Source organism: Bombus affinis, chromosome 6 (assembly GCF_024516045.1).
Source record: "Bombus affinis isolate iyBomAffi1 chromosome 6, iyBomAffi1.2, whole genome shotgun sequence".
In the NCBI taxonomy this organism is placed as follows: domain Eukaryota; kingdom Metazoa; phylum Arthropoda; class Insecta; order Hymenoptera; family Apidae; genus Bombus; species Bombus affinis.
Window position 1 is genome coordinate 17,432,079 of NC_066349.1, and position 19,353 is coordinate 17,451,431.

Sequence of the window (19,353 nt, forward strand, 5' to 3'; positions counted from 1 at the left end):
TTTTTTCGTTATCTTCTTCTTTCCTCTTTGGTTCTCCATCGTTATTTTTTTACGAGCTCGATCTGCCAACAAAAATTAGTTTTAGAATTGGAGTCCGTTGGCTTGGTTTTCTCGTATCATCATCATCGTCAAAACGCATCGAATTCGTTTCAGTATGTCCAATAGCTTAAAGACAAATTTTTGTGTCTGACAATTATTAATAGAGAATTATTAAAGAGTGCGAAACAATTTCGCAACTTTATTACAATTTTGTATACTTTCATCGTACTTTACGTTCCATACTTTTTTCACGTTAAAGACTGTTCACTTTCGAGCATCGTATTCAACTAGATGGATACGGTTTCATCATTTTCTAACCGATTTGTAACTTCGCGTTTCACCTCGTACAGCAAACAATATTTTAGCGTGCCTATTTAATAGTAGAAAAAAATATAATTGTTTTTTTCAGACTCTCAACATTTAAAAAAAATAACCAAAAGTTAGTTGTAATTCTTTAACGTTTAGTCACCAAATATATTCGACAAAGGATTACTAATACAAAGATTTACCTCTTGAGGAAAATTTAGTGTCACTTAAGCAGCGAGATGAGGGCTAACAAACTCGTTTCAAGGAAAAGATTAAAAAATGACCCTTTTCAATGATAAAGAAAGAAAATTTCGGGTAAAATGGAGAAAAGGGACCGCGACGACAACTGCAACCTCCATCTGCAATACGATGGAATATTTTTAACTTTAAGAATTAATTACAATTCGTTGAACAACAATTTCAACAACTTTGCTGCACACTTTGATATAAAAATTTCATTCTTTCTCGAATAGGATTTTAAAGAGTTACACAAAATTTAAATTTCAATTAGGATCGAATTGTTTGTGGCAAAAATACTTCGGGGATGTCGTTTTTTTAAGCCATTGCTCAATAAAATCTTTTACTCGTGTAAAATTTCGTTGTCTTTGATTCAGAATAAAAGATCGGCGCGTGTTACGCATCCCAATCGCATTAAAACGAAAGATGTGATTCTTTTATGTGGCGACACGCCCTTTCATATGCAAAAACTGCAAGTAGTTGACACGACGTTACCGTATGACTTGTACGTGACAAATACGTATTTATGCATGTACCAGAACGACGTTCCTTCGTTTTAAAATCGCAAAACATTAACATGCTTTATGGATGTCCGTCGCATTCAAAATCTATGAGCTGTTAACACAGTATCTTACTTATTTCGCCGAGATTTTTATATACTTGGATATATGATATTTATTTTTCTGCAACTTGTTTCAGTTGTTCATTCTTTCGTTTAATTGATAGCACCAGAAATTTGTATATAAAATGAGTAACATTGGAAAGATATTGGAAGGAATCCTATGAAATATCTTTGAAATATACAGTAACACGAACATAAATATAAAGTATTTAATCGAATATAAAGCATTCTAGAAACTTTTTATGTACAAAAATTTTTTTCATACAAAACATCTTGAAATCTCATTAGCACTGTAACGGGACACATGTATCGTGATTATATTGGTAAAATTTAGAACGGATCTGAAAATGTATAAAATGTATAAAATGTATAAAAGTTTCAACAAATGTATAATGCACATAATATACATGTAACATAAAAAAAGTTGTGTGGTATGTTGAAATATTTTCATGAGCCACTGCGTATCTCACTTTCTCGCTTTCATCCTAACTATGAAATTAATCGGTACTAAATGCAAACATCAACAACTTCCATATAATCAAAAGGTATAAATTTTAAAATATATATAAATATAAATTTCATAACCTCGAGTCGAATGTAAGTGAACTTACGTCAAATTAAAGACACGCAAATACTAACCATACCAGTGAATGAAATTTTGTCACCATTATCCAACACTGATCTAGTTAAAGCAACCGCGTTATTTTCATATTGAGCAGACACGTCGTAATCAGAACGAATTTAATCAACGTATACGTTGTTGCGCCCGTGAAGCATGTGGATTTGTTGACTACGCATATTTTCACGGTGGCATCGTGTAAAAGATCGCGCCACAATCAAATACGAAACCGTTGACCGGTGGCGCAGCGAAGCTTTGTCACGGCAATACGATATTACGCTCAAGATTTGAATTTAACGACGCTGATATCGTAGGTAATGCGAAACTCGCTTGGCTCCGTTTCACAACGTGTCCATACGAAAGAAAATTTTCCACTACGAGGCCATCCGGTAGGAATTCGCGAGGTTCGTATTTACTTGGTTTCCTTTGTCAGAACGTGCAACTAGAATGGACCTCGTTATTTTCACTTAACTTTTTTGCTTGTTTCCGTTCGTACATCATACCGATCGTTGATCTGAGAAACATTCTGTAGATTTCACCAGGCGGAATAAGAAGAAGAATAAAACTATCGAGATACTATTACTCCTGTACTCTATTTGAATAAAAGTATAGGTTAGGTTTAGCTTAGTTAGAAATAAGAATATAGGTGACCTCTATGTGGCGCATTGGGAACACCGTTTTGATATATGTAACATCGCATGTATCGTGTATGTATGTACCATTTACACGAGCGTATATTTATATTTTGGATAAATGTTTATAGTTTATCTTTCCTACTTAGTTATTTCATGTCCCCAAAAAGTAAACATACTTGCATTATTGAAAATATCTTATTGTTTAGAAAATATTCAAACTGTATATGATTATACATTCCTGACTAAATGTCAAAATAGTCAAAAATTAAGAAATTTAAATATGTGAGTAACCTACATTCCATTATAATTTTGTATTTTCATTGCCTATCCTCGTTCTTTTTTGTTCATTTGTCTTTTAAAACATAACTTTCAAAAATTTAACGATGGGGAAATTGTATATTCATCAACGATTTCTGGTGAAAGTATCCATTCAAGTTTTCATTATAATCTAATATACCGAGTTTAAATGCAAAAACTCGATACCGTGCATACTCGACCGCGGTGCACGAGATACTGTTCATGTTCCATTTAATTTCTACTCGTTGCAAAAGTTTTGCAGACATTCTTATTTTAATCGTATTTTACCGCACGGATTAACTTCGTAACTGCGTCAGTGATTTCTAATCATCGATACTATCATTACCTGAGATTTCATTTATTCGTCTCGATATGATAATCTTGCTTGACGGAAGCGTAACAAAAAGCGTTTCTATTTCATATCCGACACCATACGATTGAACTCAAATATTCAGCAGTAAGTGTACATCACTTAAGAAAAGACTTTACGAGCCTAGTATTTACACATAAAGAATAGAAGCTGTTTTCTATGATAAAGATTCCATCATACATTCTCAAATCTCGAATCCATTCCAAGGAACTGCTTCATTTGCCTGTCAAACGAGGCTGCCTATCACATCGATCACACTATCAATATCCATGCACAAACAAACAACCCACAGAATCCCGAACATTTTGCGCAAACAAAACTGTAAGCAAACACTCGATAAATAGTACATACATTTGTCTATCGAACCATCCGTCGATGTCACGGTAAAAAATACCATCTATTTATGATGGATCGTTCGTCGATCCAATCCAAAGATATTGCAAGGATGTGCGAAAATCGGACAGAATTCAAATGAGAATTTTCAGAGCGCCTCACTGTCTGCGATCGATGCTTCCAAGGCCTCTATATAGGTCGCAATAAGATAGATGGACGACGATGACGCAGATACATACAAAAACTTTGCGAAAGCATCACAATGGTATTGGTCCTTCGCCCACGTGAATCCCTTGAATCGGACGCGCGTGTATATCCAGGCCAGATTTGGTTAAATCATCGCGCCAGGACGAAAGCTGTCCTCGTGCGAACAACACCGTCCTTGAAACTTGAACTTTGTTTTCAATGCAGGAAAATAGGCTATTATGTCGATGATGCTGTTTACGTTGCGTCACTCGAGTTGTTTCCGCGATCGCAGTCAGAACTATATCCGACTTTGTTTCTGTGTGCAGCTATAAGTTTCGTCGTATATGTGCTGTATAAAACGTTACCTAAGGACCATAGAAAATTCGGTAACAGCTACTAAATGGTTTGGAAGATGAAAGAGCTCCTTTGCCTCCTTCCTCTTTTCTTCTTTTTTTATTACTTCATATTATCTTGCTTGCTAGTGAAATTCAATACAATCGTCCAATGTATCGGTATTAATGATTTACATACGCTTTGACGATACAGTATTTCTCGCGCGTACGTACTTCGTGACAGATTGTATTATTGTCGTTTATGAAAATCATTCTCAACAAATTAGTCTCGTTGTCGTGATTTATTGCACTCGTTAGAGCATAACAGAGATTGATTGGCGATCACGCGAGGATTTACTGATTTGTTACTATACTGGAGATACCGTAAATTGATAACTATATACAAAGACGAATTGAGCTACATACGAATACATACTTCCTCCTAGCATTGTTAAGGTCTGATAAGAATATAATCTCATAGCTTTAATCAGTGACGCTTACGACAAGGTGCTGTTACCAATCATTTATTGTTAGCATACATATTCTATCTGCGTGATAAAACTCGATCGATTTCCTTTTATTTTATGGAAGTTTAGGTATTTATTAAAACCAGTTTTCCCCGATACTGGCTAGAAAGTAGTACATAATTACTATTCAGCATCTCGCTAACTAACAGAATTAAGCAATTCGTGATTGTGTGATCTATAAATTACTTCGTTATAACCTAAAAGAATAAGCCAAAAAATTTGGACGACTTGCAACGTTTCTAAAACATATTTATACCTCAAATATACACAACACGTACGAAATTTTTATTATTCGGAGATATAATATGACTACAAAGTGTTGAGAAACTGTTGCTTACATAATTCTGCAATTGCATAACATGCGGTTGAAACATTTTGGCGTTATCGGTGGAAAGTACCGTCAGTTACTTAACATTTATAAATGAACAATTTGCACATTCTAACAATCTAAGGAACAGCCAGTTGAACCCCAACTTCGGTCATCGTAGAAGTAAAAATATAGAACAGCATTTTAGCATACATTCGTAAATAAAACAAGAGATATATAAATATAGTCTACACGCGATAAATATAACAAATCGAAGTATCAAAGGTCTTTGTATGTAAATATGTAATAATGTAATAACCATATGCATGATAATACGATAATATTCATGAGAATATTGATATTTGTAATATAAATGTGTCATAGCAGTATTAGCATTAGCTATATTAAATAACAGTATCGTGTACAACGTTATTACAATTACAATGTGTGTAACAATATTATATTAACAGTTGATATTAATAATTAATATTCTCTTCGATCTTTTTTATTTTTTTATTTCTTCATTTTGTGCAATGCGTTGTTGGATCAAAAAATCTACTGATGTCGAGAAAAAGATCGAGTCATAGTAATTATAACTGCTACTTGAGTGTCGTTTACTAACGTTATCTTCGTAAAATAGCAGCGGATACGTAGCAACACGTGCTTATATTGCAGTCATAAACGTGACTTCACGCCATAGATATGTATGTCCGTACGAAATTCGACCTTGTATTTTAATGCTTGCGTAGATCTTTTATTTTAATACGCAGATTATAATTTCAAATTTTGTTTTACTCTTACCTACATATTAGTAGAATTCTCTTTCTGCACTATTTGATACTGCAAACATTCGTATAGGCGAATATGAAGAAAATAAAGATTTGTTTAAACGAATAATTATCTCACTAAAATCTATATCTACTAAAGCTTTTATTTGAAAGTTTTGCGATATTCTGTAATTACATTTTTTGATATAATTGAATAAAATGAACTGATTAAAAATTGCGTTTCCGAGCTACGCGTATTTTATTGTAGATACAATAACGTGATTTACGCATTACATTCCACATAAATCACTCATTTACTTGCTTGCTAACGAAACAAATGGCATTTATTCTGTCATGAATTACACACATATATTCACTATATTCTTCGTTTGGCATAATATAGAGTTTACTGATACGGACTTATTAATATTTTATAAAATGTCTTATGAATTTTTCGTATTTCTTTGTAACATCATCCAATGCTTGGTGAAACTCGACGATCGTGTAACATAATTGGAGTATTAATTCTTTCCTTAATCGCGCGTAAATATCTTTCCCACTCTCAAAAAAGAGCATACGACCTAAAGATTTAACGCGTGAAAAATTAAAAATAAGTTAACGCTTCCTCGAATTGAGATAAAGTTGCAATTCTATTAAATGAAAATACTATAGACTATTTCCAACGTTTAACCCAGTAAGGAAGTAAAGCTTACTCGTATCCTGTACGGTTATCGGACATATCAAATTAAAACATAACCTCTAATGGAATATGCGATTCTCTCGTTGCTTTTGCACTTTCGAATCGTATACGAAACCTCAAATTATAAAGGATGAATCTTTTTGAAGGAAGGACATTCGTTACATGTGGTTGATCATGTCCTGGCTTGATCGAACAGAGTACGTTTCTAATACACAGACTTGGAAGTATTGCAAACGCTATGGCAAACGTCCAACCGGGCCCCTTAGGCCTTCTTATCTTGAGAGGGGACCAGGCCATGCGAGGCCTCTCGACCCCCGAGTACATTTCCTGTCAAAAGTAAGTGATGTTCCTAACGTAGATCGCATACGACGTTCTATTCTTGAGACGTCTGTCGCGACATTTTCAGCTTAAAATTCCTAGCGTATTTCTCATCGAGATGAACGATTCTACGTCAGAGAAAAGTCAAAAGCAAGTTTTTTCCTTTTACGTCATCATTCCATGGCCATTTCATGTCCTCGTTACGCCGCAATTTCCTTTCGAACTTTGTTCGCATAAGAGGCTCTACATTTTGATGTGGAATAATCTTACTTTAAGCGCAGCACATCTTTAGTATCTTTGATCGTAACTCTATCACACATAATATGTATTAGAGTTTAAAATAAAATTAATGTTCCTATAGAATATAAGGTAGTTCTTGCATATTCAGCTTGATGGAGTTTATTTTCGATCAAAGTGTACGGCTCTTATTCTATGAATAAAGTCAACTTGTCACCGCAACTATGTTTATGTCACTACGATTGCAATCACAGCCAATTTATGATTGAATGATACCAATTAATTAATCCATATATATATATATATGCTTAACAGTATTATTTTATTCAGTTCTTTATATACATTCAGATTGATCTAAAATTCTACTTTTTATTTATATATTTACCCGTTGCCGCCAAAAATTCCACGAATGGAAACATTGCACGCTGATAATGACACTCCTCCGAATCACAGCGCAGAAAACCTTAACTGTAATGTACACAAGTTTTATTAAGAAAGGGATACGAATAAACAATGATTACATATAAACGATTTTATGGAATGTTACTTTAATTACGATGTATATTATTTTTCTAGCCCAAAATTGTTTGTTAAATGATGTTCTTTTAATTTTATTTCTTAGATCAATGCTAGCTTTTTATGTCGTTGGATAGAAAAGAAATTTTGTACTATAGTTACATTTAAAATCTGTAGTGCATATAGTGCATATATAGTCTATAGAGAGGATTTCAAATTCTTCAGGATTAAATCCTAACTAAAGAGACATGTGTAGAGCTATGCAAACAGTACGTAATTCATAGTAACATAAGTATTCAAGTAATATAACATTTTTATTACGTTGTAATTCTAGAAAAACAGTCGATATGAATTAAATAAAATATTATTAAAAAAATTCTTATAATATTAGAAATTCAAATTTACTCCAAGGAAAACGGTCGTTGACATTTGTAATTAAATTTCATATTGAAAAGAATGTAGTTAAATTACTAGATGCCTCAGAAAACCGCAAATCTAGCCAATTGAAATTAATCGATTAAAAATATAAGGATGGCCTTCGGTTTAGTCTCCTAGCGGACATAATCTGGTTTTTAGGCGCGGCTACAAAGCGTCTACAAGGTGGTGGCAATCGACTGCTTCAGTGGAAATTTCCATTGCAGTTGGCATGCTGTGTGGTGTGACTGTACAGTCCACCATAAAAGTAACGACTTTCTTATATTAAACATTGAAAATATTATTACAAGAAACAATTCATTATTTCTTTTTTATATCGTGATTAGAAACATTTTTGTATTATAACAAAGTCGCAGAAATGACTTAACCTGTTCACATTTGCGGATGAGATATTTCGTGTACAAATTTATACCGAAAGCTTTCATAAACGAGATATTTCACGACGCAATATCGTATGCTATGAACGAGATATCTTGCGTCTTTATTTTTTGATATTTGCAATTTAAAAAAAAGTTTTTAAAGTATATCATATATCTGTTATTTTTCATACACATCTCTGATCTATAGATGAGATATTTTACAGCGTAATAAGAGACAGAAGGTGTATAACAAATCCTCGTAAAAAAGAATATAAGGTGAAATGCCAATGTTCAACATCCACGTTGCGAGTCACGTGGTGTCATTACATCATTCAGGATTCGTACATAATATTCAATAAACTACTTTTGTTGCTATACCAGTCTTAATTATCTCATCAGATCACTCACATCTTTATATGCAATCATACAATATATATGTACTCGTGTTCTTTGTCTCACTTCTTCCTTTTATCTTCTTTCAGATTTTCTTGTAACTATATGTATACTAGGATAATTTAGTACATGAACACATATATATTATAATTATACGTATCTACATTCACAAAATTTCACTTCAATTGCCGTACGTGAAGATTTTACGAAAACTACCGTGCATTTGCAACATAAGCACTAAATATGAACATCGCAGATAGAAAGTCAATTTTATGGTTATAAAATAGACCTCAAATCATACATCGATAGAAGAGTATACCTCAAAATCGATCACGAACAAGTAATAACTTCTTTTTTATCTCCAGAGCAGAAATTAAAAGAGATACGATAATAATCTTAATTTCAATTTTGAAACTATGATTTATTGTTAAGAAAACTAAATATTATTAACTTATCCTAATCACGTAGGAAATGGATTGCATCCTAGCACCTTTTGATTATGCTTGCAATGTAAAAATTGTCTTTTTATACGTATACGTATTTATATTGTTCGAGCGCTTTTCATTATTACATATTCTAACATATTACTGTTTTATAATGTTAGCGATAGATTTTGTAATAAGAACTATATTTGTAATTTTTGTTTTCCATGACAGAAGTATATATATAAATTTATATTCAAGACAATTTTGTTTATTAAGTTTGTTTCTATTTTTTACACTTTTAAAAATTATGAGGAATAAAATATATTAAATGTTATGTATAGATTAATAATCTAATTGCAAATGTTAGTTTAGAACTATATTTAATATTAACGATAAATTTATAGAGAAGAGTTCATTTAATGTTATAAAAATATAATTTAATTAATTTTAAACGTTACTCTGTCCTTTATGTTTATATATTGCTAAATGTAACAATTAAATCATAATTTATCAGATTTACTTGAATTTATAATTTATTTGATGAAAGGACGAAATAAGATAATGTATTTGAACAAAGTGAATTATAACTAAATCCTTTTGCAGTAATCAAAATCTGTAAAAAATATAGGGAAATAGAAAAACTTCCCTAGAAGAGATAAAACAAAAGATGGCGATACGGGTAGTATGAATTATACTTTGAAAACGATGTTTCAGTTTGTTCAACTGTTGTACGTTATTCGATTAACCAATCAGCTGACAGAACGTTGACATTAAATAATAATCTATCCGGAAATTAAAAGAAAAACTAATTTGCGATGAAAGAAGTAAGAAATAATAACTTTTTAATATTTTACTATAATTTACAAAACTCTATGCTTTAATAATGATAGATTTATTTACCATATATTTGTAAGGCGTAAAATGAAATAGCAGTCATTTTCTGAACGCGGCGTGCACTTCGAAATTTACTTTAAACTTTTAACAAGGAAGCGTTTATTGTGATTTTATCTTTCTTGTAAATGTAAATTATATTTAAAAAGTTCAATTTACATCTGACTCAGCAAATTCACGATCGTATGTTATTCATGTGAACGCTTCCTATCTTAAGGTAATTGCGACACGAAATAAAATCGATCCACAGTGTGTCATAAAAATAGCGAAATAAAAACTATATACTCGATAGTTGCACGTATTATTCGAGAAAAGCGATATTCAGGTTGATCAGTCGATTCGAGTAAAACTTTCGAATTTGTCTCCGTAATTCATCAACAATAATCTAGATTCTAGTTAACAGAATCGATCTAACTTGTATCACCTGCCACGCAGCTGTACGCAACACAATGCAACGATATGATGTTTATGCTGTTGTTAAATTATCGTTTTTCGGCTGGACTATGTGCATTAGCGAATCATAGAAAGAGGAGAAATCGTTTGCCAATCTGAGTGCGGTGGTTTACACGTGCAAGTGTCAAAAACGATTTTATCATGTAGTTTCACAGACAAAAAGAGATGTTTTGGCATATTCAAAATTCTATTCAGTATAATAGAATTCGATATTTTTTGATTGGACATTTGTGTTTTTTTGAAAGGAACTTCGTAAAAAATAGCAGCGCTGAAATGTCCACGTTAAAATTGAATACGCAAGACAAAAAGGACTTGGACAAGTTCACCAAATTTTTGGCATTAAAGGCTGCACAGATTATTGTGCAGTCGAGGTCAGGTGAAAAGGTTAGCACAAAGTGCAAGCCAAATTCATCTGGAACAGATTGGGTAAGCTCTTCTATTTATAATAATTTTGATTGCACATATATGTTATAGATAATGAATATATTTATCTTTTAATATCTTTTTATTCTTTTCTTGAATTTCTTAAATGAAATTATATTTTATTTATTCAATATGTTAAAACAGCATTTTATTGGTTTTTGTACTGAAGAAAAGTTTGAAAACAATTTATGCAAATACAAAATTCATAACGAACAAACGCATAAATTATTATCGATGTATAATACATAATTGAAAACATGTAGTTAATATTTATATTAATTAATAATATGTTAATCGAGATTTTATAATTTATAGTTTCCTAATTATATATCCTTTTATTATACAGTTCAACCTTGCTATTCACGATCTACCAGAAGTTTTGGCCGAAGCTAAAAAAGTAATATGTGGAGAAATAATAAATTCAACCATACCTCTTTGCATTGAAATCTCATTAAGAACTGTCGAAGGTGATACAATGGTTTTAGAAACATGGAGTTTGGGTGTATTGCCAGAGCATAGTGATCCTACTATAAGAGTAACATATACAACATATAATAGAATGAGTATTTTACTCAAATCGTTATTATCTGTATCAAGAATTACTCCAGCTTATAAATTAAGCAGGAGGCAAGGACCGGATTCCTATGTTATTTGTTATAGGATTTATATGGGAGAACCCCAGCTACATACACTAGGTACAGAATAGATCAATCTTATATTAAAATCTAATTTTGTCTTTTTAAATAAATTCAATATTTATAAGTTTACTTATAACATAGGTAATATTTTAAACATATTGCAATTTTTTGCAGGTGATAATTACAAACACGTTAGGGTAGGTCAGTTGTGCACACCAGTGGGGACAATTCATTTATCAGTATCATATAGGACAAAAATGACTATATCTCCTACTCATACTGGTCGTGATTCAATAATGTTAAAAAGTGATCATTTTCATTCTGACTTGAGTCCTCGTCATGCTAGGTATCAACAAAGGTAAGTGAAGTGAATGTAATTTCTATTGGATTAATTGAAACTTTTTTTTATTCATATTTTAGCGAAGAAACGTCGAAGTCGCTTAGTGATACTATCAAGGTCGGAGCATTTGTAGTCAATAAGCCTGTCACTGTTAACGAAGAGGATTTTGTTATACCAGATGTACCTTTTAGCTCTTTGCTAACTCCTAGACAAACCTCACCTCCTCCAGTCTCGGTGGCTGAGACCACAAGTACAAAGACTGCAACAACAATCATTGCTACGGATAGCAGCAATGGAAACAATGAAAGACTTACAAATGATAACACAACATCAAAATGTAACTCTCAAAATGGATCGAGAAGGAGTAGTTGTTCAATGACCAGTGCCAACGATGATTTTATTATGGTAGATTTGGTAATTAACGTTCCTATATTTTTAAGATGCTAGAAATGTTTGACTAAACTCTTTAAATGTTGCAATTACAGAAGACTCCCTTCGCAATAACAAACACCAATAGCGATTTAGGAGCATTTTATCGTGAATGTCAAAGTGCACCCCAGCTTCAAGCTTTTATGGAGGAAAGAACACTTGCAGAACAAATAGGAGATCTTACAAAACAGTTGGAAACATTTGAAACAAATATGCGGCGGTATGAGGATATTCTGTCGTCATTATGTCAAACAGAAAATAATAACTAATATCGAAATCAATGCAATGTTAGGTGCTTCAACGAGAAATGTTAATATATACAACCAGCATATAGTGTCTCGTCATAGATTTATGCGATTCTCATTACACGTATCACGATATTTCAGCAAGAGCATTTCAATAAAATTTTTAGCCAAATGCTATCACTGCTTGTGATCACTTATGAAAAAATTGGATTTAATACAAGATTTATCTATAAAGTATAAAAATAAAAATAGTTCATCTGTATTACCAATGTATGTACATTTGGTATGTGTGATTTATTGATGTACTTTTTTTTCTACAATTTCTTTTTTTTATTAGTTCCTTTTATCACTCCACCAATAAACAAAACATTTTTATTCAAAATTATTTTAATTTACTTCTAACGCATAAACTATATTCTCAAATTTATTGTAAATTAAGTGTATTTTATTTGTTAAACGACTTATTAATAATGTGAATTGATAAGCAGCGTAAATGATAATTAGTTAATATATTTTGAAACTTTAATTTATTGTTTGTACATAGTGTAAATTGTATTTTAGTGTTATAATATTGATTGATAATTAAGAAAGGATTATATAACTTTTTCATGTTTTATTATTCCAATCACTTAATAAATCAGGCTGTGCTTGCAATTTGAGTAAAACTTTTATGTTTAAGATGCTATATGCAACCCCCAATTGTGATCATTTAATTAACCAATCTTAATTACAAGATACCATCCTTAGTGTAATAGAAGCTTTAAAAAAAATTGAAAGTATGAAATTACATATTTTTATGTAAATACTTTTTAATATTTTAATACTGGGAAATTGTTTTCATCTGTTCTATTTCATAACAATGTATGATATCATTCCTGCTATTGAACTGTTCAATCCTGTCAAGTTCAAATTGATGTTTCTTAACCATTTAATTCATTTTTTCAACTTATAGTGATCCATTATACAATAGACTTTGAACTTCAATTATATTGTTTCAATGTTTATTTTTACTTTTCGTCAAATGTGTATGAATATTAATTTCCATAATGCTAAGTTAAATATTGGTTAAGGAAACAATTTTCATTACATTGTGATATTACAATGTAAATCGGTTTGTAGGTATGCATGTTCCAATTGTAAAAGCGGTAAATGAGTATTAAAAATAAGTAGTGAGTAGTGAGTATTACATTCTGGAGTGTGACAAAGAAATGAAACATGGCGGACTCAGCGGGCAATTGGTGTCTTATTGAAAGCGATCCTGGAGTTTTTACAGAATTAATAAAAGAATTTGGTAAAGTTTGATTGGTTTTATTTAGATTTGCTTCTAATTACTTTAATTTTGTTGAAAATAATTTATATATGATTATGCTAGAAGATATCTGTGTCTACTGACAGTTGTTTTGAACACTTGCATTTTGGATTGTTATTTCTTGTAACATTATACATTACCAAGGCATTTAATATAATTTCTCTTTATTAAAGGTGTTCAAGGTGCCCAAGTGGAAGAATTATGGAGTTTGGATGATGAGCAATTTGATAATTTGAAGTGAGTATTTCGTTCATATAACATAACCTATTTAATATTGGTTTATTTTTATTTCGTAGTATAAACGAATATCTTAAATTATAATGTAATCTAATACCCTTTCGCATTGATAATAAACAATAACAATACAGTAAAAACTTAATTTTAAATCTAAAATTATAAGCTTATAACCACATACATGTAAACTTTTGAAGAAAATAAATGAATTTAAATTAATTAATCTCCTATTTTTTATGATATGTTAATAATAATTTTGTTATTTACTAGGCCTATACATGGCTTGATATTTTTGTTCAAATGGGTGCAAGATGACGAACCCTCTGGAAGTATTGTTTTAGATAATAGATTGGATAAAATCTTTTTTGCAAAACAGGTATTTTTTATAGTTATTACTAAATATTACTCAATAGTAAATTAGAGGATAAAAATATTGAAAATTTTAGGTGATTAATAATGCTTGTGCAACGCAAGCAATTTTAAGTGTATTACTGAATTGCAAACATTCTGATATATCATTAGGACCAAATTTGGAAGAATTTAAAAATTTTTGTCAGAGTTTTGATGCTAACATGAGAGGTCTTGCTCTTAGTAATTCTGATGTGATAAGAGAAGTACATAATTCTTTCTCAAGGTATTTTTCATATAACAATGTGTGTGCGCGCGTGTGTGTTGCATATCTTAATGTTAAAAATATATATATGATATGTATATATATATGACATAAAATAAACATTATTTATTGTAGACAAACAATATTTGAATATGATTCAAAACAAGCGTCTAAAGATGATGACGTATTTCATTTCGTGAGCTACGTTCCTATTGACGGTCGGTTATATGAGTTAGATGGATTAAAAGATGGACCCATGGATTTAGGTCCTTGTCCACTTGGAGATCAATGGGTTCAATCAGCTAAACCAATAATACAGAAACGAATAAATAAGTAAATATCACCTGGTTAATGTATTCATTTGTTTTATGTAGTAATTGTACAATTTATGTTTGCAGATATAATGAAGGAGAAATACATTTTAATTTAATGGCAATAGTAACAGATAGAAAAGTAGTTTATGAACGACAAATAGCAAATGTCTGTGATCCAGCAGAATTGGAACGTCTTCAAACATTGATTGAGAAAGAAATTCGAAAATCTAAAAGATATCAGATTGAGAATATTAGAAGGAAGCATAATTATTTGCCATTAATAATGGAGCTTCTCAAAATGCTTGCTAAAGAGGGCAAGTTAGTGCCTCTATATCAAAGGGCAAAGGAGAAGGCGTTGGAAAAGGAATCAAAGAAGAATAAAGTTTAAATCTTGGTTTTCTAAACTGTATAAGAAAAATATTGGAATGTATGTATACTGCATAAATATTATTGAATAAATTATAGTAATGTGTTTTTAAAGATAGATGTAAATATATTATTTTTTGAATTTTTCTAAACTAAAAAAGTTAGTAGAAACTTATATGTATGACGATGTAATTCAAATATGAATTATATGAGAAAATATTCAAGATGCTCAATTTATCTTTTCCTATTTTATTATATATTGATATCTTCGTTCAAGTCTTCGTCTATAATTTTAACTTTTCCATTATAAAAGAGTCTAGGAAGAAATTTATCATTCAATTCATTTTTTATATCTTGTATCTTTTCATTATATAAATACTCCACGATGTCTAAAAAATACGAAATGAAAATCATTATTATTATAAAACAAAGCATTTAATATTCATAATTTTATTAATTTAAGAACTTACCAGTAAAGTTTTTTGTATTTATTTTTAGAGCAGCTTCTTGCACAAGATAAAAAAATATTTTACACAAAAAGATATTAGTAACTCCATCAAAATATTTCGCTACATTTGACCAGACTATTTCTCGACTATTCGAAATCCCTTTTCCATAAACGCTGCAATATAATTTTCAGTATACATATAGCAGATTTACTATATTTTATATTAAAAAATAATTACTTATGTTAGGAGATATAACGAAGTTTCTGTATTACGAAGGGTTATTAACTTACTATTCAATTAATTTTATTTTTATATCATTTAAATAAATAGGTTCTGGACAAAATAATTGCATGTGCAATTGAAATATCCAGAATTTCTTCAATGTATTATGGTGTATACCTAGCTTTTCTTCTAATTTGCGCCAAACCGGTTTTGGGATAATAGCATCTTTTAAATCCTCCACCGTCTCGCATAATGTTATGCACATGAGAGCTTTTATAAATTTACCAATTAAAGATAATGTCCACTTGATTTCAGATGATGCTAGAATAAAGCGCGATTGAATTAGTTTTATTATTAATTTCGTTACTATAATAATAATTATTATTATTATTGTTACATATATTATACAAATTGCAATATTTAGAAAGAAACTTACTGTCTTCATCTTGCTGCATCTTTTTAAGCAGTTGATAACGTGACCAAATTGAATGTCTTGAACGTCCCAACATTTTACTTAATTCTGAAAATCTGTGTACTTTTTCCTCATTTTGTTTATTCTTCATATAAGATAAAATTTTCTTATCTTCAACTGACGTATATCTATAAAATACATTAGTAATTAATATTACACGAATGCATTGAGCTTTTGATATGGATGGTACCTTTGAAAAATTTTCTCATGATTTCCATATAAGTGTTTGAATCTATGAAAAACACTATACAATGTTCTCCATGGTAAATTATTTGCTAAAAATTGAACAAATTTTCGTCTCTGTTCTATGCTTTTTATATAAAATCTCTTAGCACGTTTCATATGAATGAAAGGTTTCACACATTTAGGATTCCAGTCATGAGCCTGCATATGAAAGATTATCAATGAAAGAGAAATATATAACATTAATTAGACATACTTTACAAAATGCTTTCCAATTATCCTTGATAATTTTATCTTCGCTAGGTGTAAATATACCACTTTTTAGTGGTCCATGTTTTAAGAACAGCTGTTTCTCTCTTTTTGTTAATGTTTTTGAGCCTGCAGTATGTTCAATTTTATGTTGTATCGGTACTTTATGCATTAATTGTACTCTTAGTTTATATAATTTCTAAAAGAATAATAAGTTAATATAAAATAATTAATATATGTGAAGTACGATTGATGCAGATATTTACCTTTATTGCATCTTCAGATAATTCATTTTTCTCTTCTTTTTCTTCTTCTTCTTCTTCCTCTTCCTCTTCTTCTTCTTCCTCTTTCTCTTCTTCTTCTTCCTCTTCCTCTTCTTCTTCCTCTTCCTCTTCTTTTTCTTCTTCTTCTTCTTCTTCTTCTTCTTCTAATGGCATTTCAATATCTAGTTCTCCTAAAATATGTTTTAAGTCATCATAATCCTCGTTGGTATCTTCTTTATTAGATCTATGTTTTCCTGTCATTCTAATCTTATTCTCTACACTTGTTTCTTGGTTTTCTATATTTTTATGAGGTGTACTAGTTTCTTCATTGTCAGTGATATAAAGGGGATCAACTTCTGGATCTCTGGATGTTTTTACAGTCTGATCGTCTTGCATGGCCTCATCGATCGTCGAACAAAAAATGTCTGTATCTATTTTACTTTCTTCAAAATCCATCACAGAATTGAGATCATGCAACATGTCAATAGCTTCCAGATCATTTAATTCATTATCACATAATTCTAATTTGACTGCATCAGACAATTGATCACAATCATTGTCGCTACAAAGTTCCCTTTTTATTTTTCTTTCAGGTGTATGTTCATTGCAGAGATATTGACCCTTTCTTTTATGTCTCGATGGTGTTTCTGTTTGTGAATGCCATTTCATTAAATTTACACCCAAATTATTAGGAGTGAAATTTTTTGGACTATTTATATTTTTTATATGGATGTTCTCTATGCTTTCTAAATCTCCCAATGTATTACTTTTTGGGGGGGTCTTACATAAATCTTCTATTTTTCTTACACTAATTATCGATCGTTGACTTTTATTTGTTATTTCATCGTTGCTGCAACCTTTTTTTAAATTTAAATCTGCATGATTAGTTTCGGAACTTACATTTCCATTGTTAACTAATGATTTTTTATTAATTTCCTTATTAGGAGTTCCATTTTGTGTTAATATTTTTTTCTTTTGTAATTCCATCTGTTATTTCAGAAGATTTACTACCATGTAATAATTCATTATCTAATATATATTATTCATTTGTATTTATTCCTTTTTCAAACACTTTAAGTTATTTTTATATCTGAAAAATGTTCATAGTCATTTATGAAAACTACTGTTTGTTTTAATTATTAAAACTAAAATAATTATTCTACAATATTACTAAAAAAAATCATTTTTGTTTTTAATCAATTAATGTCTTTATATATATGTATATTATATTACGTTTTAGACGTTTTCTAAAAGAGCGTTATCGCAATGTCAGAATAAATTATAAGTAATATACAATCATAAAATTATTTATTTTATAATTATAATTCTAGTATTTTAAATATTTTGTTATTTCCTTTTTGATATTAAAATGACCGCAGCACATGTAACATATACTACATATAACTACCATAAATCTATAAACAAACTAACCTCTTCAAAGCGTCTGTTATACTATATAGACATAGATTGTAACACGTGGAAATAATCGTATTCACGATCTAACTAAGCTAAGTTAAATAGCTCTAGGAAATTTACTAGGGGAAAGCGTTCGAAAATTGAGTCGTGAAAAATGAACATGAAAGACAACGAAATTCTCGTTCTTGCCAGATAGATGGAGACAAGTAGAGTGCATCTGTCTCTATCTGAGATGTTCATAGCAGACAGGGCCAGTTAACAGTTACACTGGCTCGCTCTTAGTCGATGAAAATAAGACTGCGCTTGAGCGAACACAATTAATTATTAACGCGGCCCCAAAGTACCACGTTACCCGGAGACGGCTTCAGTCATTCGATTCCTATATTTCTATGCCCAATGGCACGGAATGAGAACGTTTTTGTTTTTCACGTTGATTTTTCACGACGGCTTATTTGATTTTCAGTTTTCGGCCGGTTTCTTCTATGCTTTCGGTATATGAGCGTCGAGACCGTGTTCATACGTACTTACTTGCGCGTAGGTTTTCAAGAGCCAACAGTTAGGTCCTAACCCCTAACCTAACCGCAGACGAAGAATAGATAATATACGAATACATTTTCACTTAATGAATTTTTAAATCATTTTTTCAGTAAGAAAGTTATTTATTCACAAAAATATTTCTAAACAATACGAATGATCTGCAGTGTCTATTAATAATTAGTGTTACAAGAATGAATTATAGGATATCTTATTTTATGGTTAAACAATAGCTCTAGCTATCTAATGGAGAATGCTTTTCAGTAAGGCTTTTCCATTTCATTCGCACTGTAGAATGATTTTGATGAAATTTTCGACCTATCTGGTACGAGGTGTTAAAAGTAAATGTG

At 30.6% G+C, this 19,353-nt stretch overlaps 3 protein-coding genes and 2 long non-coding RNA genes across 8 annotated transcripts; 3 read left to right on the forward strand and 2 right to left on the reverse strand.

Moving 5' to 3' along the window:
- The first annotated feature begins 2,062 nt into the window (after positions 1 to 2,062).
- LOC126917688 (uncharacterized) lies at positions 2,063 to 5,812 on the forward strand. The gene is made up of 2 exons (XR_007711030.1): positions 2,063 to 2,227; positions 2,356 to 5,812. It is a non-coding gene; the product is annotated as an uncharacterized LOC126917688 (long non-coding RNA).
- A 137-nt stretch (positions 5,813 to 5,949) lies between these two features.
- LOC126917684 (uncharacterized) lies at positions 5,950 to 9,102 on the reverse strand. The gene is made up of 2 exons (XR_007711026.1): positions 6,291 to 9,102; positions 5,950 to 6,158 (listed from the first exon to the last, which is right to left on the reverse strand). It is a non-coding gene; the product is annotated as an uncharacterized LOC126917684 (long non-coding RNA).
- Positions 9,103 to 9,939: 837 nt separating this feature from the next.
- Positions 9,940 to 13,033, forward strand: LOC126917674 (autophagy-related protein 13). 3 transcript variants are annotated; one of them, XM_050724831.1, is made up of 5 exons: positions 9,940 to 10,730; positions 11,074 to 11,422; positions 11,540 to 11,711; positions 11,786 to 12,119; positions 12,191 to 13,033. In XM_050724831.1, exons 1-5 carry the CDS (start codon positions 10,470 to 10,472, stop codon positions 12,401 to 12,403), a joined length of 1,329 nt encoding a protein of 442 aa, XP_050580788.1. In that variant the 5' UTR covers positions 9,940 to 10,469; the 3' UTR covers positions 12,404 to 13,033. The 3 variants fall into 3 exon arrangements, with proteins under 3 accessions (XP_050580788.1, XP_050580787.1, XP_050580786.1); XM_050724830.1 differs by having other exon boundaries at positions 9,944 to 10,730; positions 11,540 to 11,723; positions 11,786 to 12,110; XM_050724829.1 differs by having other exon boundaries at positions 9,950 to 10,730; positions 11,540 to 11,723.
- Positions 12,206 to 15,333, forward strand: LOC126917681 (ubiquitin carboxyl-terminal hydrolase isozyme L5). Its single transcript, XM_050724851.1, has 7 exons — positions 12,206 to 12,354; positions 13,499 to 13,670; positions 13,862 to 13,925; positions 14,193 to 14,298; positions 14,369 to 14,556; positions 14,671 to 14,868; positions 14,934 to 15,333. Exons 2-7 carry the CDS (start codon positions 13,595 to 13,597, stop codon positions 15,235 to 15,237), a joined length of 936 nt encoding a protein of 311 aa, XP_050580808.1. The 5' UTR covers positions 12,206 to 12,354; positions 13,499 to 13,594; the 3' UTR covers positions 15,238 to 15,333.
- A 110-nt stretch (positions 15,334 to 15,443) lies between these two features.
- LOC126917660 (reticulocyte-binding protein homolog 2a-like) lies at positions 15,444 to 18,501 on the reverse strand. 2 transcript variants are annotated; one of them, XM_050724793.1, is made up of 8 exons: positions 18,485 to 18,501; positions 17,057 to 18,143; positions 16,798 to 16,989; positions 16,549 to 16,742; positions 16,323 to 16,486; positions 15,955 to 16,207; positions 15,686 to 15,837; positions 15,444 to 15,604 (listed from the first exon to the last, which is right to left on the reverse strand). In XM_050724793.1, the coding sequence occupies exons 2-8, from the start codon at positions 18,038 to 18,040 to the stop codon at positions 15,468 to 15,470; spliced, it is 2,076 nt and encodes a 691-aa protein (XP_050580750.1). In that variant the 5' UTR covers positions 18,041 to 18,143; positions 18,485 to 18,501; the 3' UTR covers positions 15,444 to 15,467. The 2 variants fall into 2 exon arrangements, 1 of the variants encoding a protein (XP_050580750.1); XR_007711021.1 differs by lacking the exon at positions 18,485 to 18,501 and having other exon boundaries at positions 16,064 to 16,207.
- Positions 18,502 to 19,353: the final 852 nt, after the last annotated feature.